General features: G+C 62.9%; 3 protein-coding genes across 3 annotated transcripts in view; all 3 read left to right on the top strand.

The window, feature by feature from the left end:
* Nucleotides 1-27,404, top strand: part of TSPEAR (thrombospondin type laminin G domain and EAR repeats) — a gene marked incomplete at both ends in the record, with an annotated part of 83,034 nt that extends 55,630 nt beyond the window's left edge. Inside the window, 10 exons of the mRNA XM_084232544.1 lie at nucleotides 13,498-13,736; nucleotides 15,226-15,316; nucleotides 15,552-15,708; nucleotides 16,306-16,437; nucleotides 16,610-16,836; nucleotides 17,878-18,064; nucleotides 18,415-18,644; nucleotides 24,268-24,455; nucleotides 25,185-25,286; nucleotides 27,251-27,404. Of these exons, the coding sequence (XP_084088670.1) occupies nucleotides 13,498-13,736; nucleotides 15,226-15,316; nucleotides 15,552-15,708; nucleotides 16,306-16,437; nucleotides 16,610-16,836; nucleotides 17,878-18,064; nucleotides 18,415-18,644; nucleotides 24,268-24,455; nucleotides 25,185-25,286; nucleotides 27,251-27,404 (1,707 nt within the window). The remainder of the gene's footprint in view (nucleotides 1-13,497; nucleotides 13,737-15,225; nucleotides 15,317-15,551; nucleotides 15,709-16,305; nucleotides 16,438-16,609; nucleotides 16,837-17,877; nucleotides 18,065-18,414; nucleotides 18,645-24,267; nucleotides 24,456-25,184; nucleotides 25,287-27,250) is intronic.
* On the top strand, nucleotides 4,215-4,988 carry LOC311170159 (uncharacterized protein; the record flags this gene model as incomplete). The annotated part of the gene is made up of 2 exons (XM_084232550.1): nucleotides 4,215-4,570; nucleotides 4,766-4,988. Exons 1-2 carry the CDS (start codon nucleotides 4,275-4,277, stop codon nucleotides 4,986-4,988), a joined length of 519 nt encoding a protein of 172 aa, XP_084088676.1. The 5' UTR covers nucleotides 4,215-4,274.
* LOC311170158 (uncharacterized protein) lies at nucleotides 12,090-12,743 on the top strand (the record flags this gene model as incomplete). The annotated part of the gene is made up of 1 exon (XM_084232549.1): nucleotides 12,090-12,743. The coding sequence occupies one exon, from the start codon at nucleotides 12,090-12,092 to the stop codon at nucleotides 12,741-12,743; it is 654 nt and encodes a 217-aa protein (XP_084088675.1).
* Nucleotides 27,405-27,917: the final 513 nt, after the last annotated feature.

The raw sequence follows: 27,917 nt of genomic DNA, 5'->3' as shown, positions 1-27,917 counted from the left end.
CTGCTGACTGGAGGCAGCAGGTCCAGATCCTTTAGGCTGTTACAGGGCAACCCCAATGTAAAACGGGTTGCCTGACTGGGGGTCCTCCCCCGCGCTTTAAGGGGACTTCTTAATACTCAGCTGCAGGCACCCGCAGAAGGTTAATAAAAGGTGTATTTACAAGGGAAGGGGAAATGAGTAACTCAGGGTGAAAACGGGGGTAAGTTCGTGAATGCTCCTGCCAGTTCCACTGACCTGGAGCCCCCAAGGCGCGCTGGGAGCTGGCGGAGAGCCAAGACCGAGAGGCCAAGAACGTGCCCCCAGCCCTGGCAGCTTCGCCCACCCTCAGTCCCGCAGCCCGCCCTTTGGTGGTGACGGGCTTGTCGTTCCCAGCGTCCCGCTGGCCTTGGGCTGGCGTGGGGGTGGCGGCCGCAAAGCCCGCGTGGCGTTTGCTCGGGCCGTCCTCTCTCCTGTGCCTCGTCCAGAGTCTGCAGCTGGTCGGAGGCGGCGCTCCCTCTGCCTGCGGAGGCCGGGGCGCGCCCCTGAAGACACTGACCTGCTCAGACGAGGCCCACCGGCCCCGGCAGGCGGTCAGCCTTCGGTGAAGTCGGCCGGTTTAGTGTCACTCCCGCCTGAGAAACGCTTCACCGCGACATCCAGGCACGGCCGCCGAATGGCTGGTGTCGACCGGCCAAACTAACGTCACATTCACCCTCCCCGGAACCAAGGGCCGAGGGGGCGGGGCCTGGATCCGGGGGTGCTCACCGGGTCCTGCCCTCCGTGATCCAAGTAGGAAAGCAGAGGCCCCAGGGGAAGCACTCGCGGGGGTTCACGCCGGCCATGCAGGGGCAGCGGGCACAGATGAGTGTCTGGGAGACATGGGCACCTGCCTGCGAGCCCCTGGCCGTCGCTCTGGGGCGCCCCCACCACCCTTGAGGCCGGCGAGCGAGCGGCCGTGTCCTGGTCACTGGCTGGCTCCGGCCCCCACGGTCTCTGCAGGGCACGGAGGCCCCGAGGCTGGTGGCTGCCGGCCCTGCCCTGCCTTCTGGGCTGCGGCCACGCGCGGGTCGCCTGACCGCTCTGGGCTGAGGGGTCTGCGCCTGCCCCCGGCCACCCCCTCCGCGAGCCGGCGCGACCGCGCGTGTTGGCGGGAGACGCTCTCACACCCCGCAGGCCCGGCCCCCGCACCCTGCCCCGGCCCGCCCGCAGAGCTCTGCGCTGGGTCCCCCCAGGACCGCGTCTGCTGGGCCCGCGCCCGGGCGGGTCTGGGGTGTCTCCCTGGGCCTGCGAGCCCCGGGGAGGAGCCGGTGTCTGCAGAGGCTCAGACTTTCTAGGCGTCGCCCAGGAGGGGCCAGGCCGGCCGCTGCCCGCGCTGGCTGCACATGCGGGGCCTGCCGAGGAGCGCGCCCGGCCCCTTAGTGACAGGAGAAGCCCCCAGCGGCCGGGTGAGGGGAGGGCGGACAGAGACGGGGGGCTTGGAAACATGCTCCGCCATCCACAGCCGCGGGCCCTTCCCGGCCGCCCGATGACTCGGTGCTGTCGGCGCTGCCGCCGAGCCCCAGCCCCGGTTCCCCTGGGCTTCCATCTCCTCGGCGGGGCGGCCCCTGGCCCGCTGCTGGGGCCCTTTGTCCTGCGTTGGTCCTCAGCCCCTGGGAGTTCCCGGTCGCCCCTCGTGCCGCCCGCCCTTGCGGAGCCCCCAGCTGCGAGCTCCGGGGGGCCCGGAGAGGCGCCTGTGAGGGGGTCTCTGACCCCCGGGCGGTTCCGACCGTGCGCAGGAGCGCGGACCTGCCGGCCGCAAAATGGCAGCCGAGCAGGCCGCTTGGGATCAGCAGACCCACGTGTCCCCTTTTTACTTCCTCGAAGAGAGGAAAGACAGGAGGGAGGGACTGTCCCTAGCGCGGCTGAGAGGAGGCGGCGAGCTCCGCGCAGAGGGCGGCGTGCAGGGCACAGTCGGCGCAGACAGAACCAAAGTGGCTCGCTGGCGAGTGGGGGGCCCGGAGCAGGCAGGCGCAGGATGGAGAACGCGGTCCCGTCACTGATGTCATTTTTGGAGTCAGTGGGCTTGAGAGCGGGGTCCTTGGGCTCCCCCTGGGAAAGCGTCCCCAGAGCTCCCCTCCCAGCGGCCCCGGCGAGTTTCCTGGCGAGTTTCTCCGGAGACAGAGACGTGGTTATGTGCCCCGGGCAGGTTTATTCGGGAAGGGACGGGGGAGCAAAGGGCACTTGCACGGCCACAGCGGGCAGGAAGGGCTGCCCCAGAGGGACAGGTTTGCTGAGAGAGGCTGCGTGCTCGCAGGCGGGCGGCCTGAGGGGAGCGGCCTCCGCCGAGGGGGGTCTGTGAGGAGGAGCCCGGCTTGGCCACAGGGCACGGGCGGGCAGGAGGCCGCTGCCCGGCGGAGGGAGAGAGGAGGTGACAGGGAGCATCTGCTCAGTCCCAGGTGGGCAGAGGGACGGCTGCCCCGAGCCAGGGCAGAGGCTGCAGGGACACAGTCCTCTCTTTGGGGGGTCACTCCTCCGTGGAGTGGCCTGTTTGCTGCTGACTTTGGACAACTCCGCAGAATCCGAAAGGGACCGGAGATTCCACAACGGGCCAAATCTCTGCATCTTTACCCTCAGGCCTGTGCTCCGGACACTCCCTACAGCGACTGACCCCTGCGTGGGTCTTTTTTTTTTAAAGAGGCATGTATTTATTTACTTATTTATACATGCACTGGGCACAGTCAGAAGCGCGGGAGGGTGAGAGGATTCACCAGAGCCAGAGCGGGGAGCAGAGCAGGCAGAAGGACCGAAGGACACTGCTGAGGGGAGCAGCGGGCGGCAGGAGAGGTCTGCGCGCCATGTGGGACCCTCCTCCGGTGGCCGGGGAGCAGCCGGGGATTGAACCGGCGCCGCAGAGGCCGCAGGCAGCTTCGCAACCCAGCGCTCAACTGCTGCGCCACCGGGGAGACCCCCTGTGTGGGTCTTATGCTTTGTGATCTGGGCGTCAGCCCTGAGGATCTTGGCCTCTATAGCTGGGTCAGTGGCTGCGCTAATCTCCTGCCCCCACCTCCGGCTCTTGGCGTGGTGTGAGCCAGGTTTCTGGTCTTGTGCGCCTCCTTTTCAGTTTTTCTATTCTTGTCCTCCATCAGAGGCACTTAACATAGGCTTGTATAGTGGGGAATAAAATTAAGGAACATGAAACTACTAAGTTGCTATTTTTAAGAGACAGGTAAGGGCTGGTATCGGGAGAGTTTACAGGAGGAACAGCAGAGCTTCAACAGAGTTTTCTGGAACAGGCAGCACAGGGCTGTTTAGAACTAGAAGAAAAAGTAACAAAAATAATAGCCCTATGCCAAGCAAAATCCAGATTTTAACATTGAGACCTGAGAACCACTTAGTTGGATTTAGCCAATAGGCAGCATCATTTAAATGTGCCAATGTGGCATTTTTGTGCTTCTTGTTGTAATTGTGCAAGTTGTTGCTGTAGTTTGTCTCTGAGGTCCATGCCATGGCGCCCAAGGTCATTCTGGAACACACCATGAAGTTGTCTGTGAACATCTTCCCAGGAGAGTGTTATATTAAGAGGAACAGGAGTTACACAGATGCCTCACAACAAACCACACAGAGTCTGTGGGGTCTAGAGGGCTGCGGATGCTCACCAAGCCGGTCCCAGCCATGCTGGTCCTGTCAGTGGGTGGCGATCCAAGACTAAGGGCCTAGAGCTTGGTTCTGCTGAGATGAAATGTGTTCTACTGCTGTGAGGCTGAATTAGGAACGACATGTTGCTCAACAGCTTTAGGCCAGAGCAATTGCTATTGAGGAAGTTAAAAGTAAATAAAGCTTTGTATGCTTGTTTTTGTGGGGGCAAGTTACTCTCCAGAGCTGGCCAGAGGGGTGTTTGCTCAAATTTGGAGGTTGACGCTGCAGAAACCACTGAGTTAGAGAGAACTTCCTGGGGAGTTGAGAGCTGTGAGCCCGCGTGCAGGGCCCGACCACCGTGGGGGCCCTTCACAGGCAACAGCTCCCAGAACCTGCCTCAGTGTATTTCCCACAAATTTTCTGCAGCCAAACAGGAAGAGACAGGAAAACACACCCCAGCACACTCACTGGCTGATGAGTCAAGGCTAAGGCAGGAACTAAACCAGCGTGGATGAGGCTCTCCTACAGCAGCAAACACCAACAAGGAAGGCCTGTGTGCTGGGAGGGGAAACACAAGCCCAGAGGGGTATAAAAGCCCAGAGGCCCAGCACCTCCACACCCACTCACACACACACACACACACACACACGCACGCACCCTCCCTCCTCCAGCCACACGCCATGGCCGCCTCCACCCTGTCTGTCTGCTCCAGTGACCTGAGCTACGGCAGCCGGGTCTGCCTGCCCGAGTCCTCCTGGCAAGGGGACGACTGCCCCGAGAGCTGCTGCGAGCCCCCCTGCTGCGCCCCCAGCTGCTGTGGCCCCAGCTGCTGTGCCCCCAGCTGCTGCGCCCCCGCCTCCTGCCAGACCCTGATGTGCGCCCCGGTGAGCTGCGGGTCCAGCTCCTGCGAGCCCTCGTGCTGCAGCTGCTCCCCCTGCCAGCAGGCCTGCTGCATGCCCGTGTGCTGCAAGCCCGTGTGCTGCACGCCCATGTGCTGCACGCCTGTCTCGTGCACACCTGCCTGCTGCACACCTGTCTGCTGCAAGCCCATGTGCTGCACGCCTGTCTGCTGCAAGCCTGTGTGCTGCACACCCATGTGCTGCACGTCTGTCTCGTGCACACCTGCCTGCTGCATGCCCATGTGCTGCACGCCCGCCTGCTGTGTGCCCGACTGCTCGGGGTCCTCCCCTTGCTCGGCCTCCTCCTGCTGCCAGCCCAGCCCCTGCCCCCCGCCCTGCTGCAAACCCTCCTCCTGCGTGTCCCTCATCTGCCGCCCCGTGTGCAAACCCGCCTGCTGCGCCCCCGCCCCCTCCTGCCAGCCCGGCTGCTGCCGCGGGGCCTCCTCCATGTCCCTGCTCTGCCGGCCCGCGTGCCCCCGCTCCGCCTGCTGCTGACCGGCCTGTCCCCCGAGGACTCCCCCTGTGAATGTGAGCTTCCCAGCTGCCCCACAGCCAGCCCTGACCCCGGTCGGGTTCCTGCCCCTCAGGACGGGGTCCCTCACATCTCCGTGGCCCTGACCAGGCCTCCTGGGCCCAGCAGCCTGCCTCGCTGCTCCCCGGCTCCTGCCTCCCAGGAGGCTGCCCACCTGCTCGGGGCCACCTGTCCTTCCCTCCCTGTTTCTCCTCTTGGGCCACTTGGCCTCCACTCCCACCTGCTGGCACACTTGGGTGCCCAATAAACTCACTCATGCTGATGCACTGCTTCCTCTGGTTTCCTTGAGGGGGCCCATGGATTTGACTGGACTTGGCCTCCTGCAGCCCCAGGAGCCTGGAAGAGACCTGAGAGTGCCCGAGAGGCACCCTTAGGGGTGCCTGAGAGGCCCCAAAGGGCAAGGGCCTGAGTCCCCGGAGTCCGTGGAGGGCAGGCCCAGGGAGGCCGATGCTGCATGGCCTGACCTGGGCTTCCCTTGAGCCGGCCAGCTACACAGTGTCCAGGGGCCTGTCCCCTTGCACGGTCCCATGGGGCACACCAGAGCCGTCTGCCAGAACGCTGGTCCGGGGTCTCCCCAGCATGCCTGCAGGGGCCTGGGCCTGGTGTCCCCCCACGCTCTCACACTTGTCCTCCCCTGCCTGGTGCTCGAGGCTCTGGGGGTGATGCAGCAAACACGTGTCACACTGAGATGGGGAGCAGGGAACTGTGGCCTCTTGCCCAGAGCCGGGTCCTGCATGTGTGCCCCCCGCCTGGGGCAGCGCTGTCATCCCCCAGCATGGTGGGCTCCTCGGACACAGCCTCAGTGGTGAGTCAGCGGCTCTCCTGCTGCTCCTGCTGTGCAAATTTCCAAGAAAGAGCCACTTCTATGTAAATAATTACATCTTAGAACAAAGTGGAGAATATTCAGAGGAAGTCAACATTCCAGCACTCAGCAAGTTGAAATTAAAATTCCAGACATCTGCTCCAAAATCACCAGGCGTGCAGAGAGGCAGGAAAGCACAACCCGTCATAGCTATAAAACCAACCCTTCAAACCCAAGTCAGAAATGCTGCAGTTCACAGAATTAGAAGTCATGACGATACTCCCCTGTTGGGGGAGTTGGAGAGAAGGCTGGTGCTCCTTCAAGGAAAGATGAGGAAGGCTGAAGGAGATACAAAGAGAACACCCAGAGAGAAACCACGAAGTCTGAGTGAAAAGGAGATTAACAGCCGAATAGACACTGCAGAAGAAAAGGCAAGTGAACTTGAAGGCAGAAACACAGAGAGTTGAAAATGAAGCTCAGTGCAGTGTAAAAATAATGGCCAGAGTATTAACTTGCAGGAGCAGAAAGGAGACCCTCCAGTTGGACAAAAGGACACCCCGAAGATGTTGCCTCAAGAAATGCACTTCAAATAAAAAGAAAGTGAAATTTAAATGATAAAACAGGACCTCCCTGGTGGCACAAGGGGTTAAGCACCGCACTATGAAGTAATCCGCAGCCTCTGCAGCATGAGTTTGATTCCCAGCTGGCCAGGGAGCTACCCACAGGGCACCGCAGACCTCTCCTGACTCGCCCGCTGCTCCCCTCAGCAGTGGATTTCTGTCGTCTGCCTGTTCTGCTCCCCGCTCTGTCTCTGGTGAATCCTCTCACCCCCCTTCATCTCCGGCCTGTACCCCAGCTCTTGTATGCATAAATAAATAAATCTTTTAAAAATTATATAAATGATGAAACAAGAGTATATTAAAGCAGATAGAGAGTGAAATGCTCAAGACTAGAAATGAATGAAAGCGAAAATAATAGAGATGATGAAAACAACCCTTATTTTTTTAAAAGATAAAACATTTGATAAACTCAAGGCAGACAGGATAAGAAAAAGATTTTAAAAAGACACTGATATCAAGGATGGAAGAGGACGGAAGTCTGTGGACCCCACAGATATTAGAGGAACACACAAAACATTGCCCGCGTATTGGGCGATGAAAGAGGTTTCCTCATCCGGGACACAAGCTACCAAAACTCATCCAGGGAAAAATCAGACAACCATGATAGTCCAATGTCAGTGTCTATCCAATAATGTATTTTAGAGCAATTTTAGGTTCACAGCAAAACTGAGCCATGAGCGCGCAAGTCCCCGGGTCACCCTGGTCTCATGCATGCCTAACCCGCCTCTACCTACATCTGATGATGGTGGTGCATTTGCTGCAAAGATGATGCCTTGTCATAATCAATCCACTCACACTGACATATCCGGGTCAGCCAAAGACCATCATACATGAAGCGTCATCCTCAGTGCTGTACTTTCTGTGGATTTTTGACACATGGATGATGACATATATGGACACTTATAGTTCACACAAGCACCATTTCCCTGCCCTAAAGTCTTCCCTGCTCCTCCTACTTCCTGGCAGCCACTGATCTTTACACTGTCTCCATCATTTCTTCTTTTCCAGAACGAAACACAGCGTGGGGCCTCTATAGCGGGGCTTCATTCACTTAGTAACATGCATTCACGTTTCCCCCATGTCCTTTCATGTCCCGGTGACTCATTTCCTCTTTTTCTTATTTGATAATCAAGGCAAAATACACATAATAGGAAATGGACCACTTTCAGTGCTAAACATGCATGTGGTGGTATGCAGCGGCTGCTTACTGTTGCCACTTTTCATGCTGAAAACCAAAACTTCACACCTTGCACAGTAACCCCTTCACCTCCCTTGGCCCGCCGTGGGAACTTCCGCTCTACTTCCCATGTCTACAGCACACGCGTGAGCACGACCAGAGGGTGTGTGTCCGATGGGGGCCACTTGTCTATCTTGATGTCCTCAAGAGTCACCCGTGTTGACGTCAGCACTTGCTACCTTTTAAGGCTAAGGATTAACCTTATGGTTAATCCTCATACGTCGCGTTTTGCTCATCTGTTCACCCCCCAGTGGACACCTGTGTGGCTTCCAACCGCTAGCTATTGTGAGTGATGTTGCTGAGAACATGAGTTTACAAATATCTCTTCAAGATCCTGCTCTCCACTCTTTTGAGTACAAACCTGGTAGAATTACTGGATCGTATCAGATTCATGTCCGCAGTTTCTGTACCATTTGACACCCCCAACAGCCGTGCCCAAAAGTTCTAATTTCTATACATTCTCACCAACTCTTACTTTATACACAGATACACACATGCACACACGTACATACATGTGTGCACATGTAGTAGACCTCATGGTAGATGTGAGATGCTACCTAGTTGCACTTTTTATATATATATATTTCTTACATCATTTTTCATTTTTGCATAATGTATGCATTTTTATCTTGGTTACAGTCCCCATACAATTGCACCCCCCTTATTTTGACCCCAATCCCTCCTCTCCCCCCCACCCTGTAGTGTGTCTCTGGTTTATAGTTGCTTGTTGATTTTGATTTTTTCTTTATTATAATTAGTCTTTTTCCTGGTCTCTTGTTTAGGTTTTCTAAACTCCTGCTATGAGTGAGACCTAGAAGGGATCATGCTCAGTGAAATAAGCCAGGAAGGAAAAGAAAAATACCGGATGGTCTCACTAATTGCACTTTCGAGTTGCGTTTATCTAATGATTAGTGGCATTGAGCATCTGATTTCATGTGCTTATTAATCATTTCACATATTTGGAAAAAGTCTATTCCAGCCCTTGCACATTCTTTAATCTGGGAGTTTGTATTTTGGCTTTAGGAGTTCTCTATACATTCTGGATATTAATTCCTTGTGAGATGGAATGATTTTCAAATGTTTTATTCCATTCTTTACTTTGCCTTTATTTCTGATGTTATTGTCTTTTGATACCAAAATACTCGACGTCAAAATACTTAACATTTTCATGAAGTGCAAGCTGTGTAATTTTCTTGTTGTCTGTGCCTTTGGTATCATATCCATGAAATCATAACAAAATCCAAAGTCATGAAACTTTCATGTTTTCTTCTAAGGGTTTTTTAGTTTAAGGTTTTGCATTAATGGCCATAGATCTAGTTTGAGTTAACTTTTGTTAATTGTGACAGATAAGGGTCCAACTCCTTTCTTTTGCATGATATCAAGGTTTCCCAGCTCCACGTATTTAAAAGATCATCTTTTCTTCATGGAATACATTTGGTGCCATTGTCAGCAATGATTTGACCCAATGTGTGAGGTTTTATTTCTGGGTTTCTATTTTACTCCATTGGTGTATATGTCTCACTGTAGTCCAGTGCCACACTGTTTTTATTACTCTAGCTTTGTAATAGGTTTTGAAATCAGGAAGTATGACTCATCGAGCTTTGCTCTTTTTCACTTTTGTTTTGGCTTTTCGGGGGATGTTTGACATTACATATGAATTTTAGAATGAGTTTTTCTTTCTCTACAAAAAATATTGAGGTTTTGATAGCAATTGCATTAAATCTGTTAATGCTTTGGATAGTGTTGATGTCTTAAGTTTTCCAATCCATGAGCATAGGATGTCTTACCATTTACTTATGTCTTTTTACTGTCTTTTAGCAATGATTTATAGTTTCTGTTGTACAAGCCTTTTACCTCTTTGTTTAGGGTAATTCCTAAGTATTTTATTCCCTTTGATGCTATTGTAAACAGAATTATTATTGTAAGTGGAATACCCTCTTTGTTGGATTGTTCACTGTGTGTAGAAATACAATTGATATTTGTGTACTCATTTTTATCCTACACTCTGCTGAATTCGATCTTTGGTGGAATCTTTAGAATTTTCTATATCTAAAATCATATCTGCAAACAGATGATTTTACATCTTTCTTCCCAATTTAGGTGGCTTTTACTTCTTTTATTATCTAACTGCTTCCCTAGAACTCCCAATACCATGGCGAATAAAAGTGGCAAAACTGGGTAACCTTGACTTGAGGAAAAGCTGTCAGTCTTAACCATTGAGTTTGATGCTTGCTGTGGATTTTTCATATATGATGCTCATTATGTTGAGGTAATTTCCTTGCATTCCTAGATGGTTGAGTGTTTTTAACATGAAAGCATGTGGAATTTTGTCAGATGCTTTTTCTGTATTCGTTGAGATGATCGTGTATTTTTCCCTCCACTCTGTTTAATGTGGTATATTAATTACATTGATCAATTGCATATGTAGAACCATCCTTGCATTCCAGGAGCAGATCCTGCTTGGTCACAGTTGCCATCCTTTTAACATGCTACTGAATTCTACTCGTTAGTATTTTGTTGAGGATTTTATTATCAGTGTTCACAAGGGATATCTGCAGTTTTCTTGTAGTGTCTTGATCTGGCTTTGTTATCAGGGTCATGCTGACTTCAAAGAATAAGGTAAGAAGAATTCCTTCCTCTTTGATTTTTACAAGTGCTTACAGTGAACTAAGAATAGTTGAAAAACTCCTACTCTGATATGAAGCATCTATAAAAACCTAAAGTCAATACCACAGTCAATGGGAAACCAAAAAATACCACTGAAAGAAATCAAATGAGACATAAGGAACCGAACCAGTTTCACAGGCTGGAACACTCAGTGCAGTTAGGACGGTGGCCCCCTCCCATAGAGCTATCAATTCCTGGCCATCTCAGTCAAAATCTCAGCAGGGGGCCTCCCCGTGGCGCAGCGGTTGAGCACTGGGTTACGAAGCTGCCCGCAGCCTCTGCAGCGCCAGTTCGATCCCTGGCCACTGGCGAGGGTCCCACATGGCGCGCAGACCTCTCCTGACGCTCGCTGCTCCCCTCAGCAGTGTACTTCGTCAGTCTGCCTGCTCTGCTCCCTGCTCTGGCTCTGGTGAATCCTCTCACCCTCCTGCGCTGCTGACTGTACCCAGTGCTTGTATAAATAAATAAATAAATAAATAAATAAATAAATCTTTAAAAAAAAATCTCAGCAGGAAGTTTTTCCTTGTTGATATCAACAAGCTGACTAAAATTATTTGGAAAAGCAGTGGTGCTCAAACGACCAGGACAAATTGAAAGCAAAGAACTAAGTTGGGGGATTTATACTCCCCGATTTTAAGTTTTACTATAATGCTATAGTGACCGGGCAGTGCAATGGTGGAGAGGCCAGGCGCGCAGGCGGCTGAGAGAACAGAGCAACGGACCTACACAGAGCAGGTCCTGGCTCTTGAGGAAAGAGCAGAGATGAATTAGTGAGGCAGAAGAGTATCAGGAACAAGTGGATGTTTATGTGCAAAACAAAGGGGGAGGTGAGGAGAGAATCACAGTTGCTCCGTCTCAGGGGTCAGCACTGTGTTTCTTCGTCTTGAAGACCCTCCTCTGCTTTGGACCGACTTTCTTGCTCTTCTCTCTGGGGTTCTGTCTCCCATCGGGTTTGCTCTGGTCGAGGCCCCCAGCACTTGAGAAGCCCCCACGGATACTTGAAAGGGCAGTTTTCCGGGTGTCGAGTGTTTTGGAGAAGGCGTTCGTCCCGCACCCGTGGATCCGGGGAGGTCAATAGGGCTTTTCTCTCAGATGAAGATTTGTCTCCACCATCTCTGGCACCTGAGGCCTGAGTGCAGGGGAGGCTGGCAACGTCGGGAGTGCCGGGTGCCCCGCTCCACCCCTCCCCTCACAGTTTTGGTCCAAACTTGAAGCCAAGCGTCCCCCGGGCTCTGTGGGTTGTGCTCCTCCCGGCTCCCTCTTGGGAATCCTGCTGGCGGACGCCGGCTCTTCTGAAAGCTTCTGTTTCTCCGGAGTCGTCTGTGGTGTGCCCTGCCCTGCGCTGTGAGGGCTGCCTCCTTCCTCCACCCCAGCCCGGGGCCAGGCCTCCCCTCACGTGCAGGGCACATCAGCAGAGCCAGTGGGCAGGGCACCTGGGAGTAGATGCTGCACAGGGTGTTTACCCGCAGAACCAAACGCTGATCAGGGGTCACCCCAGCCTCAACCCCGATGGCATTTTACAAGCAGTGGCCTCTTCTCTGTAAACAAACCTGAAGTAACGAGGGCGCCAGCCTCAGTCACAACACCAACAAGGAAGGAAGGACGGGGCCAGGTGGATGCCCGGAAAACACATCCTGGACCAGGGGTATAAAACCCAGCAGCCCCAGGCACCTCCACACAAACACTCACACTCACACTCACACTCACACACGCACCCTCCCTCCTCCAGCTGCACGCCATGGCCGCCTCCACCCTCTCCGTCTGCTCCAGCGACCTGAGCTACGGCAGCCGGGTCTGCCTGCCCGAGTCCTCCTGGCAAGGGGACGACTGCCCCGAGAGCTGCTGCGAGCCCCCCTGCTGCGCCCCCAGCTGCTGCGCCCCTGCCTCCTGCCAGACCCTGATGTGTGCCCCCGTGAGCTGCGGGTCCAGCTCCTGCGAGCCCTCGTGCTGCAGCTGCTCCCCCTGCCAGCAGGCCTGCTGCATGCCCGTGTGCTGCAAGCCCATGTGCTGCACGCCCATGTGTTGCACGCCTGTCTCGTGCACACCTGCCTGCTGCACGCCTGTCTGCTGCAAGCCCATGTGCTGCACGCCTGTCTGCTGCACATCCATGTGTTGCACGCCCATGTGTTGCACACCCGTCTGCTGCAAGCCCGCCTGCTGTGTGCCCGTCTGCTCGGGACCCTCCCCCTGCTCGGCCTCCTCCTGCTGCCAGCCCAGCCCCTGCCCCCCGCCCTGCTGCAAACCCTCCTCCTGCGTGTCCCTCATCTGCCGCCCCGTGTGCAAACCCGCCTGCTGCGCCCCCGCCCCCTGCTGCCAGCCCGGCTGCTGCCGCGGGGCCTCCTCCGTGTCCCTGCTCTGCCGGCCCGCGTGCCCCCGCCCCGCCTGCTGCTGACCGGCCTGTCCCCCGAGGGCTCCCCCCGTGAATGTGAGCTTCCCAGCTGCCCCACAGCCAGCCCTGACCCCGGTCGGGTTCCTGCCCCTCAGGACGGGGTCCCCCACATCTCCGTGGCCCTGACCAGGCCTCCTGGGCCCAGCAGCCTGCCTCGCTGCTCCCCGGCTCCTGCCTCCCAGGAGGCTGCCCACCTGCTCGGGGCCACCTGTCCTTCCCTCCCTGTTTCTCCTCTCGGGCCACTTGGCCTCCACTCCCACCTGCCGGCACCCTTGGGTGCCCAATAAACTCACTCGTGCTGATGTGCTGCTTCCTCTGGTCTCCTTGGGGGGGTCCTGTGGGTTTGACTGGATTTGGATTTGGCCTCTTGCAGCCCCAGGAGCCTGGAGAAGGTGCCTGAGAGGCCCCAAAGGGCAGGGGCCTGAGTCCCCGGGGTCCATGGGGGGCAGGCCTTCTCAGTGGCTCCTATGCGCCTGCCGGCCGGTGTGGTCCCTCCAAATGCTGCTGCTGGGGTTTTGGGGGCGTCCTGGAGAGGGGTGCACTGGGCCTTACCAGACTACGCACCCGACCCGAGGCTGCCCTCCCTACCCCTGCCGTCACCGGCCAACCCCCACCTGTCCCCTGCCCTACACCTGCCCTCCCCTCCCCTGCCCCACACTCTTGGCCCAGCTGCCCCCTGCTCCGCCCTCACCTGCCCCTCACGACCCCGGTCCCCCAGCCCTCCTGGCCGCCGGCCCTCACTGAGCGTCTCTTGCAGAAGAACGAGTACCTGCTCACGGTGCTGGCGGAGGAGCGGGACGCGCTGCTGCTGGGCCTGCGCTTCTCGCCGCGCCGGCTGCACTTCCTCTTCCTGAGCGAGGCGGCGGCCGGCGCCTGGCAGACCCGCGTGTCCTTCGGGAGCCCTGCGCTGGCCGACGGCCGGTGGCACACGCTGGTGCTGGCCGTGGCCGAAGGCTCCTTCTCGCTCACGGCAGACTGTGGCCGGCCGCTGGACATGTAGGTGCCCGGGTGGGGGGGCGTTGACCACGGGGGCTGGAGTCCAGCCCGGGAGCCACTGGCCGGGCACTCGCGGCGGGAGGGCATGGGGTGTGGGCTGGGGTCATGGGTGCCAGTCCCCCCAAGGCTGAGGCGCCAGCAGGTCCCGCTTGGCTGCAGCGGGAGGAGGAGGCCAAGCCGGACAGTTGCACCCCGGCCCCAGACCAGAACTGCTCCAGGGCTCTGCCGGCGGCCTCTGGCCCAGCTGGGGCGAAACATTCTCCCCCACGCCAGCCACAAGCAGGGTGACCCCGAGGCCTGGGCACAGCCCGCGGTGTCCCTCCCACGTGCCCCAGGACCCTATGCCTTGCTCTCGAGACGCCCCCAGGGAGGAGCCTCGGCACGCACCTCCCCCAACACCCTCGTGGCGCCCCAGAGCAGGGCATGGCCATGCCCGGAGACCCCACCTGGCCTCTGCTGAGCAGTGCAGGCCCCTGAGCAGCAGGGACGCTGAGGGTGCCGCGCCGAGGGCTCTGGAAAGCCCGGCTTGCTGCGCACGGGCTTTGCCAGGCTCTGGGATGCACGTGGGGCCCCGGGCAGGGAGGATCTTGGAGTGGACGTCCTGTACATGGCGCCCAGGCCTCGGGAGTGGACTGACATGCTGGGCGAGACCTGGGCACAGGCCAGGCTGGGGACCCGCCGCAAGGCCCGGCCAGTGGCGGCTGCGGGACGGGGGTCCTGCATCCCCGGTCCTCGAGAAAGTGTCCCCCCGCCAGCGGAGGCATCTCTGTGAGGGGCGCGGGAGGCCGGGTGGGTGGCGGTGAGGCGCCAGGCCAGCTGCCGGGGCCAGGCAGGAGCTGCGGGGCCCTCAGCTCAGAGGCCGTGGTCAGGCAGGGACAGCGCACTCTGGGGGACGGGGTTGGAGCTGGCCTGGCCGGTCAGCGGCAGCACACCGGTGCGGCTGGCCTGGGACAGTAGAACGTGGCCTGTGGGGCCCAGACAGCTCCCCCATCCCGGATGCAGCCCCCAGTTCCGACCCACAGCCTCGGGGCCACCAGTCAGGCGCATGCTGTCCTGCCCTGGCACCACTGTGGCCTGGGAGGGGGGTGACCGGGCCCCTATGCAGGTAGAAGCCGCCCAAAGCTTCCGTGAGGTTGAGCAGAGCACTGAACCCTTCCTTTTGTGGAGACCGTCCTCCTGGGGAGTGGCACCCCCAGATTCACAGTCACTGGAAATCTCCGTGGGAGCTGTTTGGAGACGGGGCCATGCTCAGTGCAGGCCTCTGGGCTAGCGGGGCGGCCCTGACCGGCGCCCCCATGTGGTCGGGGGTGGGAAGGCAATGCCCGCCCTGGCTCTTGCCCCGAGTGGGGGCGGCCTCTGTGGGTGAGCACGGGCCTGCTGCTTCCCGCAGTGGCTCCAGGCCCCTCAGCCTGGCGCGCTCGCCCTCCATGTCCACACGAGCGGGGGCGGCCTGGACCGGCCGCCCTGACACTGTCCCCGGTGCTTCCAGAACAGCCGACGTGTCGTTCCCCGCCTCCCTCTCCGTGCGCGGAGCCCGGTTCTTTGTCGGCAGCCGGAGGAGAACCAAAGGCCTGTTCACGGTTAGTGGGGGGGGCTGCCCGCCCGCCGCCCGCCGCCCGGCTCTGCCATGTGCGGGTCAGGAGGGGCAGCAGAACGGGGCAGGGGAGTTGCTGAAGCCCGTCTGGCCTCCGCATGTGCTCTGCCCTGACACTTGTCCCCGCTGCGCCACAGCCCTGCCCGCGCGGCTCCGGAGCCCACCCCTGTCCTTTGCCCCAGTCTGGACGGCGGGACTGGATGGCCATCCTCTCTCCGCAGGGCCTACTGCGGCAGCTGGTCCTGCTGCCCGGCTCGGACGCCACGCCCAGGCTGTGCCCCTGCACGAGCGCCGAGCTGGCCACACTGTCCATCCCCCCGATCCTGCGGGGCCTCCCGGGGAGGCCGGAGGAGAACGAGGTGCTGAAGCACACCTATGGTCAGTCGCTGCACCCCACGCTGGCCACACTGTCCTGCTTCCCGAGCGGCCGCCTGCTGCGCGCAAGCCCAGCCCCGCAGGCCTGACCTGGGGCTCCTGTCGTCCATGACCCCCCGAGACCCCAGCTTTGCTTGCCTCCGCTGTGTCTGCGTCCTCCCGAGGCGAAGTCCACGGAGGGGGTTAACCCCCTGCTGTGCGGCGCCCAGAATCCCGACCCACACTGGGCCTGCGGCATGCGGCCCTGCTGGCTGGGGGGGTCTGCCTGCCTGGACAGGCAGCGGCCCTCTAGTCCTGGACGGGCGTCCCCTCCCCGAGGCACCGGCCATGTCTGGGGGTGCTCTTGGGAGGCAGGGCCCTGGCTGCCATGGCTGGGGAGCCTGGGCCTGGCGTGGGCCTCAGGCCACTGGGCTCCATGACTTGGCCAGCCTGTAGAGCTGGGGGCTGGCCGTGCCGTGGTCACTGTGGCCCAGTGATGGGCAGCAGACAGGTGTGGCCGACCGCAGAGTGCACCAGCGCCCAGTGTGGAGCGGCAGGGCTGGGGATCCCCGACATCTTTCTTGGGGCACACTGAGCACTGGCCTGTCCCTTGCCCCCCAGAAGCTGACCTGAAAGTGACGCTGGGCGCCCGGCCCCCGTGCACCAAGATGGAGGACACCCAGTTCTGGCTGGACGCCGGCCGTAGGGGGCTGTACCTGTGTGTGGGCAGCCGCTGGGTCTCCGTGCTGACAGGTGAGTGAGACGGCAGCCCCTTGGGCCCCGGGACCCACCGCAGCAGGAGCCAGCAGGCCCCGGGCACCGGCCTGTCCCCTGAGGGCCAGGAGCTCGGCCCCGGTGGGGCGCCGGAGCAGGCAGGGCGGGGACGGTCTCAGGCCAGGGAGACCCCAGCCCCGTCTCTCCCAAGGCAAAGAGAAGCTGGACTACGTGGAGGAGCACCAGAGTCTGCACACCATCTCGGAGACGCTGGGCATCGAGGTCTTCGCCATCCCCCAGGCCGGGCTCTTCGTGGCCACCGCCAACCGCAGGGCCAGGTCGGCCATCTACAGGTGGACGGACGGCCAGTTCACCGCCTTCCAGGAGATCCCCACGCACCAGGCGCAGTCCTGGCGCCACTTCACCATCGGGAGGAAGGCGAGTGCCGCGGCCGCGCTCCATCTGGGCCACGCCACGGGGCCGCCCACCAGGCGGAGTGGACGAGGCCCTCGCCTCAGCACTGCCCGGGCCCCCGGCTGGAGCGGAGACCCAGACGCCCACGCGAGGCCGGCACGACCCGCTGGGTCAGAGCCACCCGGCACGTGGCCGGAGCCACCAGCTCCCCTCGGGACCCGCCCCGGGACACGGGCCATGGCAGGGGGTAGGGCTGGGCCCCAGGCACCCTTTCCCTCAGGGGGGCCCCATCACATGGTACCCTGTGGCCTGTGCTTCTGCACCCCAACTCCAGAAGGCAGTGTCCTGGGGCGTCTGCCCACACCCAGGCTCTCGCCAACACAGGGAACACAGCCCCCCTCACCTGCCCACCTCACTTGCCCCCCCATCTGCCCCCCCACCTGCCCTCCTCACCTGCCCCCCACCTGCCACCCCACCTGCCCCCTCATCTGCTTCCCACCTGCCCGCCTCACCTGCCCCCCTCACCTGCCCCCCACCTGCCCACTTCACCTGCCCCCACACAGGGACAGCACAGTGGGCAGAGGGACGTGCTCCCAAGGCTGCCCACGTCACGCTTTGGTTGGTGATGTTTTAAAGAGTTTTATTGTCGTTAAAAATCTAACCACATCTAAGAAAAACTGGGAAGCTCAGAAAAACAAGGGGAACACCTGCGCCTGCGCGGGCAGGGCTCGTCCAGGGGCCGCCACCACGCCGCGCGGCTGCTGGCCGTTCCCGTCCAGTCACGTCCCCCTGGGTAGAGCCTGGGGTGTGCCTGGCCCTGGAGGCCACCCCTGAGGACAGTGCCGGGGCGGGGGGTGCCCGCGGGGTCAGGGCATCCAGGGTCCCGCCCACCCCTGGTGGAGAAGATCCCGGGCTCTGGCCCTTCCTGCCTGGGCTCTGGAGACGGGCGCGGGGGCCGGTGCCCGCGCGGGAGGTCAGCACGATGGGGTCGTGGCCTGGCTCAGCCTGCCACCCCGGGCGGGCGCAGACGCAGCCGGGCCCAGACCGAGCGGCAGGGCCTTGCAGGTCTTCCTGGCCGTGGCCAACTTCGAGCCCAACGAGCAGGGCCAGGAATTCTCCGTCATCTACAAGTGGAGCCCGCGGAGGCTGCGCTTCGCGCCCTACCAGCGAGTGGCCACCCACAGCGCCCGCGACTGGGAAGCCTTCCAGGTGGCCGGGGAGCACTTCCTGGCCGTGGCCAACCACCGGGAAGGTAGGCCAGGCGAGCCCGTAGGGGGCCCGGGCGGGGCCTTCTCATCCTACTAGAAACCGGGGTCCCCTCCCGCCCGTCCTGGGCTCGGGCCCCTGTGCGGGGGAGTGGGCGGGGCTGGGTGCGGTGCTGGCCCCCAGCACGGGCGGCCTCACCTGCGCTCTCAACTGACCAGCAGCTCACTGGCCTCCCCTGGCCGGGAGGCGTCTGCCTGAGCGAGGGGGAGGCCGGCTACGGCCACGGCCCCCGCGTTTGGAGGATGTGGGGTGGGCAGGCTGGACAGTTGCTGGCGGGAGGCAGTGGCACCCCCGCGGCCACCCCCCAGTGCAGACCTCGGGCCCTCGGTGTTCCAGGCGACAACCACAACGTCGACAGCGTCATCTACAGGTGGAACCCGCGGACGCGGCTCTTCGAGGCCAACCAGACCATCGCCACCTCGGGCGCCTACGACTGGGAGTTCTTCACCGTGGGGCCCTACTCCTTCCTGGCCGTGGCCAACGCCTTCAACGGCACGTCCACGCAGCTGCACTCCCACCTGTACATCTGGCTGGTGGGCTCCTTCCGGCTCTTCCAGTCCTTCCTGGTGAGGAGACCCTCGGGCCAGGCCCCCACAGTGGGCGCCCCCTGCCACGTGAGCGGCTTCTTGACCCATGAGCGTGTGGGGGCGCCTACGGCCTGGAGGCAAGCGTTGCGGGCACCGGCCACTGCAGCCTGGGGTGTCCAGCAAACACAGGCGGTACAGGGGCTGGTGGCCGGGTGACCGAGAACTCTCAGAACATTCCACACGCACCACCCCCCTGGGGCAAGCCGGGGTCGCGCAGGCAGAGTTTCGAAGTCAAGGAGGATGGTGAGGCCTGGACGGGGCTCCCCAGTCCTTAGGGGAGAAGCAGCTCCGACGCCAAGACTGGTGCGTGGCCTGGGCTGTGACCCAGAGGACCACAGGGCACAGCCGGCCGCTGCCCACCGGCCTCAGAATCATCACGGCCAGTCGGGGGCAGCCGCGGCGTGTCTGCCTGTCGGGGCAGCCCCCCAGGAAGCGACATTAAGACAAGCCTTGACGGCCCTGACAGCTGATCAAACAGCACCCGGGGGCCATGGGCCCTGCCCACGCACTCCGCCCCCGCGTGGGGCTGCCCCAGGCCCTGCTGGACCTGGGTGTGGCTGCCGCTGGGGCTGGCACGCCTTCAGGGCTGTGCTGAGGCCAGAGAGGCCGGGACCCTGGCAGTCGTGTGTGTGTGCACTGTGTGTGCATTGTGTGTGCACTGTGTGCATGCGCTGTGTGCATGTGCTGTGTGTGTGCGCTGTGTGCGTGCGCTGTGTGTGCGCCGTGAGTGTGTGCACTGTGTGTGCACTGTGTGTGTGCACTGTGTGTGTGTGTGCTGTGCTGGCAGCTTGCACCCCAGGCAGAGGACGCCCTGGGGGCCAGGAAGGTGTGGCCCAGGCATGGGGGCTGCTGTGCCTCTGGGGGGTCCCCTCCTCTCTGAGAGCTCCAGGGCTCTCCTGGGCAGAGTCCAGGCCAGGGGCGTGGCCGCGGGGCCCTGGGGTAGGAGCCCAGGTCCGGGACCCGTGCCGGGCTGGGCCATCTCCTGGGGTCAGGCTGCGGGAGGCGGGGCTGGCGGCAAGTCTGGAGGAGGTGACCACCAAGGGCAGCAGAGGTTCGGGCGAGGGGCTGGAGGCCTGTGGGGGCGGAGCTGGGAGGCTCCTGGCGGGGCGGAGGGGTGCAGCGGGCGTTCCGAGCAGGCAGCGGGGGCAGCAGCAGGTCTGGGGGTTCTGCTGGGGGGCGGGAGGGATGCCTGGAAGCTCTGGGGGCTGCCCCACCGCCTGGCCGGGCTCTCGCCGCCTTCACGGGCCAGTGGGAGCGGCGGTGCAGGCCCTGGGGCTGCGCGCTCCCCCTGCAGGGCGCCCCTGCCCGCCCCTGGACCACAGAGGCACCCCGCGTTTTGCCCCATCAAAGCCTGAGCCCCGTGAGCCCCGATGACGGTGCTGCCCCGGGAGCTGTCAGGTCCCGCCGGAAACGCCGCCGCCCGGATGGGGGTCCTGGCCCGGGCGGCTGGGGGTCTGGGCTGCGGGGGAATTCCGCCATGGGGGGGCTGCTCCCGCGGGTGCTCGGTGGGGCCCTTTGATGTGGGCTTTTCTGCCCCGGTCCAGGCCCCACGCACCAGCCCCACCCCTGCCGGCCGCCGCGCTGTCCCGGTCCCCCCTCGCCGTCCTGGCCCGGGGCCCCCGCCTGTGCCCCCAGAGCCCGCAGCTGCCACAGCCCCTTGGCACACCCCACTCTTGGCGTCCAGGTAGCCCAGGAGGTTGCACTGGGCCCGATGGGGCGTCAGGTGCTCACGGCTGGCGGGGAGCCCGGAGTGGGGGTGGGAGGAGGGGTGTGTGCACCCATGTCCATGCACACGTGTGAGCTGGCTGTGCTGGCATGTGCTGGCGTGTGCACACATGAGCTGGCTGTGCTGGCATGTGCTGGCGTGTGCGTGGCCTCTGGCGCGTCTCTGGAGGTGGCGGGCTGGGGCCGCGGACGCCCCTCCGTGCGGGCCTGTGGCGAGTCCCCGGGGGCGTGCAAAGCCGCAGGGCCCCGGGGTCCCAAGTGCTCCCAGAAGCCGCCGCAGAGGGACAGGGAGTGACGCCTGTGCAGGCGTCCTCAGCTTGGGGTCCTCAGGCAGCCTGGCCTGGCCTGGCCCTCAGGCCCCCCGCGCTCCCCGTTCTTTTGCTTAAACTCCCTCCCTTAGGCCTCCGGGCGCCCGTTCTGCGGCGGTTGGCCAGTGGCGCCCTCTGCTGGTCACAGGGACAACGTGCACGCCCGACAACTGCTCCAGGGGCCACCGGCCCAGGGCCTCCCCTGCGGGCAGCGCCTCTGAGACTGGCCAGGCCAGAAACGCGGGCGCCCGCCTTGGAACATGATGTCCAGGGAGGCCCCACCGGATCCCTGAGCGACCGGGTGGCCTCAGCACCGGCCCCCAGCGTGCCTGCAGCAGGAGACCCACTGGGGGGCGGTCCAAGCCCCGCAGCAGGACCAGCCTCAGCCGGCTAGGACGCCTGGGGCAGCAGGGGCACCCTGGACTCTCCCAGCCGGCCCCGGCGGCCTGCCCCTGCTCCCCGGCTCCATCCCTGGTTCCCCTGGGTATGGGGGACCCGGCCTCAAGGGGCTGCCGCCCTGCTGGGGACGCAGATGTCCCCACCCCACTGGACACGGCAGGAGCCTCTGTCCCTGCTCCTGGCCACAGGGCGCCCTGCCCCGTGTGGCGGCGTCCATGTCCCCCCACACTGCAGAGGTCACGGGGCAGAGACCTCAGGCACTGACCTGAGCGCCGAGGTCACATTCTCCCCCTTAGGAAGGCGCCCAGCTCTGACCCAGGCAGCGGGAAGCGTGAGGCTCCCAGGGACCTGCCCTGCCCAGCGCCCCACATCCCCCTCACCGGAGGGGCCCTGGGGAGTGAGGAGAGGGACACGCGGGTCCAGCAGCTGCCGCCCACGCCCAAGTGTCCATGAGGAGCTGGACACATGCAGCGGGCGGGGCCTGGAGCTCTCTGTGCCCCCCCAACAGCGCGGCCTCAGCCCGGCTGGGCCCAGCCTCCCGCCAGCACCGTCGGGGTGCAGTGCCTGCTCCCCGCTCCCACCTCCCGGGGCCTCTGCCCACGGCCGCTCTCGGTGACCGCTGACCGGGTCTCCTGTGAGGCGCTGTGTGCCCAGTGTCTGCCCCCGCGCCCCGCTCTCCTGAGGCCCCGCCGAGCCCCCTGCGGGCGACCTTCCCTTCCACGACGCCTCCCGTCGGCCGCGGCTCCGTCCCCGCGCCCTCGCCCCTGCGCCGCCCACCCTGGTGCCGCCTGTGCCGCGCCACGGGCCCGCAGCTTGGGCGTCTCTGCAAGCGGCCGTCACCTGCGCTTTTTGAAAGTCGCCTCGTGGTGACAGAGCCCAGCTCCCGGCTGCGCGCCGTGGGACACCGAGCTGTCCTGGGGACACCGAGCTCCCTACTGAGCACCCGGGCCCCAGCGGCCTCCCCGCCCGCCCCGCCCCGTCCCGGCACCCGCCTCCCCGCAGCTCTGGCATGAGCGTCGCGCGCGGCTCTGCTCGGGTCCTGCTTTGAGTCTGATCCGCATGGATCCGACTGGTGTTTAGTCCAGCTCGGAGAGGCGCCATCACTCACGCAGCTGCGCTTTCCGCCTCGCTCCGTCCCCCCCACCCCTGCGCTGTGCTCCAGGGCGCCCCCGCCCCGGCCTCCTCCCCGAGGTGTCCGGTCCATCACATCTGCAGACCCGCCTCCCGGCTCACCAGCGGCTCCGGGTTGTCTGAGACGCCCCCCGCGGGTTATGGACACAGGCGCCCACCCTCAGGGTCGGGCCTTGCGTCGGCTTGTTTCCCAGGGCGCCCGCCCCCGCCCCGCGCGGGTCCCCACAGGCGCTCACCGTGGTCACTGCACAGTCCTCGTCTGCTCACACCAGTGTCCACACGGCGTCCATCGGCATCCGCAGGGCTCACCTGCCTGCCTGTCCCAGCTGTGTAACCTCGGGGACGTCCCCAGCCGCCGTTGTCGAAGGTCCCGGGAATCTCACCTGCCTACGTGTGCCTCAGGGTCAGACAAGACCTCGAGAGAGGTTGACGTGGGGATGCTGGGGGGCCCCTCTCTGCTAGGATATCCCCCATGCATTTCTGGATACTCTGGAGACCCCAGCTCTGACCCGGGACTCCCCGTCTGACAGCTGCTGCCTCCCCTCCCAGGCCGCACCGCACAGGCTGCCTTCAGGCCGCACCCTTGCCGCTGCCGCAGGAGACACCGTCCAGAGCCCCGCGCGTGCGTTTAGCCTGTTCACCCAGAGCGCGAGCTCGTCACCAGCAGGAGGGGCGTCTGCACTGTCTCCCCCCGTTACAGCCGGAGCCCTGGGTCGCTGCCAGCCCATGGAACAGGCAGTGCCAGTCCTTCCTGCTGACCCCGCGTTGAGACCCCAGCCCCTGCCAGGGGAGCCCCAGCCTCTCCCTGCTCCCCGCGTGGCCTCCGATGGGCCCTCCTGCCCTGCTTGGTCCCCCGAGGAGGACATCTTCACGTCCGCCCCACCCCGCTCTGCAGGGCTTGGACCCCAGGCCTGGGTCTGATGTCTCTGGCCCTTTCCCACACGCCCCACCACTATCCCTGAGGCGCCGGCCAGCAACTTCTCCTGCTGGGCCCCACAGCTCCCAGCAGTGCCCACAGTGCTCCAGCTCTGTAGTTCAAGCTGCAGATGCTGCATATGGTAAAGGCCCAGCCTGGAAGTCCCAGCACAGCCACCCCGAGGGCGACGAGTGATTGACGCCAAGGAACCCCGAGGTGGGGCTGCCAGCAGGGCCCAGGCAGGACCCCATGCCAGGGAAGGGGAGTTGTGAGACACATGAGAAGTACCGAGATGTGGCTCTGGAGTTCTGAGCCAGGGCTAGAGGAGCCAGGAGGGCTCCCTGGAGGAGGTGCCGTCCTGTTGGGCTGACAATGCGCACTGACAAACAGGCGTCGTGGAGCAGGTTGCAGGATGCTGCTGAGGAGCAAGACCCTGGCCTTTTTATTGACTGAATAATCACAGCCTCAGTGTGAGGGGAGCAGGACAACGCGGGAAGGGTGGGTGAAGCTAGAAAACGTGCAGGGTCAGGGGTCGTGAGTCTGCCCCCAGGCGCTCCTCAGCTGCTTGACGACTTGGTCTTGAGATTGAGACGAGCCCTAGATCCCGGCCGTGGTTCCAACCTTATCAACAAGGTGGCTACTGAGCAGCATCCGGGGCCCCTTGTCACACATCGGTCCTCGGCCCCTTGGGTGTGCCCGGTCACTCCTCGTGATGCCCGCCCTTGCTGGGGTGGCCCAGCTTCTGCTCCTGGTTGATCTGAAGGGCACTTCGCAGGGTTGGGCTCCCATGACTGACCAGGCAGTTCTGACCTTGCACAGGAATGCAGACCTGCAGGGGACACGCGCGGTGGCCAAGCTGGCCACTAGGAGGCGCGACACACATGCCAGAGCTGGACTTTGCGGGGTGGGCAGCGCGGCCCGGCAACGGGGGCGTGCAGAAGGCTTGGAAGCACCCTGCGGCTGGTCCCCTGGGAAGTGTGAGCGCCCTTCAAAGGGGAGCCTGGGAAAGTGAACAAAGCCAGGGGTTGTGCGGGGGCGGGGCTGCTCAGCCAGGGGCTGATCAGTGGCCGCCCGGGGCCCGAGGGCCTCTGTCCACCTGCTATGCGCCCTCGTTCCGTCCTAGACCTTTGGTGCTGCAGACTGGGAGGTCTTCCACATCGGAGAGAGGGTCTTCCTGGCCGTCGCCAACAGCCACAGTTACGACGTGGAGAGGCAGGTGCGGAACGACTCCTACGTCATCAACTCCGTCATTTACGAGCTGAACGTCAGCGCACAGAGCTTCGTCAAGTTCCAGGAGATCCCCACCTGCAGGTGCCGGCTGAGGGCGTGCGGCTGGGCGGCTGGGCAGCCCGGCAGCCTTCCTGGAGGCGGCGGCGCCGTGGACTGGGGCGAGCAGGGGACCCTGGTGTGGGGGTCGTGTGGCCGGCATCTCCCTGGCCGTCGCCAACTTCCCCGGGCCCTGCGCACCCGCGCTGGCGTCTCATTTCGCTCCTGCGAAGACGTTGGTTATAACCCCGTGGGCTTTATTGGGCTCAGAGACACGTGGCCGTCGCCAGTCACAGGGGATCTTTTGCATCACCCGGGTACGGCCCTGCCCAGCCCCTGGTCCCCGGAGCAGTGGCCCCGGCCCGCAGCTGGCCCTCCTGCCCGGAGCTCCTAGGCCTCCCGATAGCCCCGCGGTGGCGTGTCCAGACACACTAAGCCTCCCTCTGTGGAGGGACACCGGCCACTCCCACCCGACCAAGCGACGTGGTTCAGAGGGAAACGCAGGCTTGGGGTCAGCGACGCAGGGTTGGGGCGCAGGGTCACGTGGCCCCGACTGGGGGAGGGGCTGCATCTATGGTGGACGCATGTCATGACTATTTTTTTAATTTTAAAAAGCAAACAAATAACTTGATCTCCCTGGACCAGACCGGCTCCCGGTTACGGGAACTGCTCCCCTCAGACCCCACCCCTCTGTGGGTTTTGGGGAGCCCAGCCTGGTTCCGGGACTGAGGCCAGCGCCCCGTTCCTGTCCTCACCGCTCACCTGTCCCCACAGCGCGCTGGACTGGGAGTTCTTCTCGGTGGGGGACGACTACTTCCTGGTGGTCGCCAACTCCTTCAACGGGAGCTCCTTCTCCGTGAACAGTGTTATCTACAGGTAAAGGGCTGGAGGGCGCGGCCTCCTGGGGCGACCCTCGGGCCAGCGGACACGTGGCAGGTGCTGGGCGCCGGGTCCAGTCCGGGACGCCGGCAAGTGTGGTGTGAGGGACCGGGGGCCTGACGCCTGCTCCAGCAGCACGGGCTCTCCGCGGACCTCCCCGCTCGAGAGGCAGCCCCTCCTCACACGGGTGTGGCCTTCCCGACGGAGGCCTGGTGGGGCTGCAGCAGCGCAGACGAGGCTTCTCCTCTGGGCTCGTCCTGAACGCCAGTCGTGTGTCTAGGCACCCCCACACCCCCGGAGCGCCCCCCACGCACCCCACAAGTAGTTTGTCTGAAGGAGTCTTGTGGGGCTCAGGCGTCTAGGGGTGGCACTGCCTCGGCCAGTCTGGGAATAGGCCTCTCTACCCAGGTGTCCTGCCTGCTTTGCTGTTTTCTGGGCTCCCCTGGGTATCCCAGAGCATGCGGGGCGGCGCCCGCCCACAGCTCAGGGAGGGCATGACCAGGTCCCACAGCCCTGGCGCTTCCTTGGTGCCAGGCGTGGCCCTGCTAGCGGCGGCCGACCCAGGGGCCCCATGGGGCCCCTGCTCTGCTTGGCCGTCGGCTGAACGGCTGACCTGGGCGCCTCGCGTCCAGCTGGGACAGGAAACTGCTTCTTTTCTGGGGGGTCCCCTTCGCTAGTCTGATGGGGCAGAGCTTTGCGGAGACTTCTGGGGTCTGAGTGGCCGGAGAGTGGGAGTGTCCGGCTCTCCTGGTCCAGCTTCGAGGGGGACCTGGACCTCCTGGGCGCTTCCCTGTCAATAACGTCTCCTGAACGAGCTGCCCGGCCCCCCAGCTGGTGGTCTGGTCAGGTCTCGCCTAGGCCCTGGCGCCGGCCAAGCCACTCGGGGTTTGCCAGAACAAACCAACATGTCAGCGAACAGAACAGGCTGCGGCCAGAGCCGGGGGTGCGGCCGCCGCAGGGGCCAGCTCACCCGCGAGGACGGGGCCTCCGCAGGGGCCAGCTCACCCGCGAGGACGGGGCCTCCGCAGGGGCCAGCTCACCCGCGAGGACGGGGCCTCCGCAGGGGCCAGCTCACCCGCGAGGACGGGGCCTCGCTCGTAAGATCACCCCGGCGGTGTCCTCTGCACGAGAGCGAGGTCCTCCCCCGGCCTCGGGGGCTGTATAAAGATGAGCTCCGCGGGGTCCCAATTCGACATGTACAAAAGCAGCAGCGGGTACGTGAGCAGCAAAGCCGAGAGGACCCACACGACCTCGAGGAGGCCCCGCGGCCGCTGCCCGCCCAGTCCGAGCCGGTGTGGACAGGGGCCTGCTCGCAGCCGGGCCAGTCGCTGCCGCACGCGGGACGGGGGGACACCCCACGGAGCAGAGCGATGATGGCTTAGTTTTGAGAAATGGGAAAAGATTATAAACAGGAACTTCCAGAAAAAGAGCAAACCGAGAACCCGCACGTCAGGGCTGCTCCCCGGGGGACACCCCTGCCTGCCGCTCTCAGGCCACCGCACTGCTGCCCGAGGGCCCCGGCCCCCTGCGGGCAGGCGTCACCCTGGCCTGTCTGGAAAGGGTGGAAACTGGAGTCCCTGTGCAGTGGCCAGTGCCCGCTCGGGCCCCCCTGGACGTGGAGCTGCCTTTGGACAGGCTCCTTTGAGGGCAGAGCAGCGATGCTGATGGGGCGGTGGGGCACGGGGGGCGCCCGCCAGATCAGCCTCCTGGCAGCTCGCTCCCCCATCCCCATCTGCCCCGATGCGTCACCACCCCACCCTCCGGGGTGGCCCCAGGGGCCTCAGGGCTGGGCGGTGGGGGGTGGACATGGGCCCATCACCCTTCCCTGCCTCAGTTTCCCTCTTTATAGTCTGCGAAGTCCCCTCCTAGTCCCGCTCCCCACACATGCTGGAGGGTGGGTGCCTCACAGCCCCCGTAGGCCCCATAGCCCGGCACGGCCCCTGAGCTGCCTCTCCCCGCAGGTGGCAGGGCTACGAGGGCTTCGTGGCCGCGCACAGCCTCCCGACCTTCGGCTGCCGGGACTGGGAGGCCTTCCGCACCGCGGCCGGCTACTACCTCGTCTACTCCAGCGCCAAGGAGCCTCGTTCCCGCGTCCTGAGGCTGAAGATGGGGTGACAGATGGAACCCCTCAGATGGAACCCCTCGCTGCACCCAGACTCTGCTCAGGAAGCCCTGCCCTGGGCGGGGCAGCAAGCCGGGGGTGTGGGGGGATTCCAGGGCCGCCGTCCATGTCCTCGGCCCTGGCCAGTGGGGACACGTGCCCGGGGAGCCGCCGTCTATCGTCCGTCAAGGACATCGCCCCGGGCCCGTCACCATCGCGGCTGTGCCGGCCGGTGTCCAGGCTGGAGGCCACAGCTCTGCAAAGGCTGGGGCTGGGCCGGCAGGGACTTCGATTTGAGGGAAGGTTGACCAGGAGCGGCGGGCAGTGGCTCCCTGGCCTGGGCTGCGTCCACGCGTCCCACCTGTGCTGCTCCAGGACTCCACACGCCTATTTATTGTCTTCTGTCGATACAGAAATATATTTATGACATGCTGACCACGCTCATGGCTTCTGCGTGCCTTGGGGACCGACGCCCAGATGCGGCGGCCACAGCCCTGGGCCCCCCGCAGGGTCACCTTCACGGGGAT

Source organism: Talpa europaea (assembly GCF_964194135.1).
Source record: "Talpa europaea genome assembly, chromosome: 4".
In the NCBI taxonomy this organism is placed as follows: domain Eukaryota; kingdom Metazoa; phylum Chordata; class Mammalia; order Eulipotyphla; family Talpidae; genus Talpa; species Talpa europaea.
This window is presented reverse-complemented; position numbering and strand designations above follow the sequence as displayed.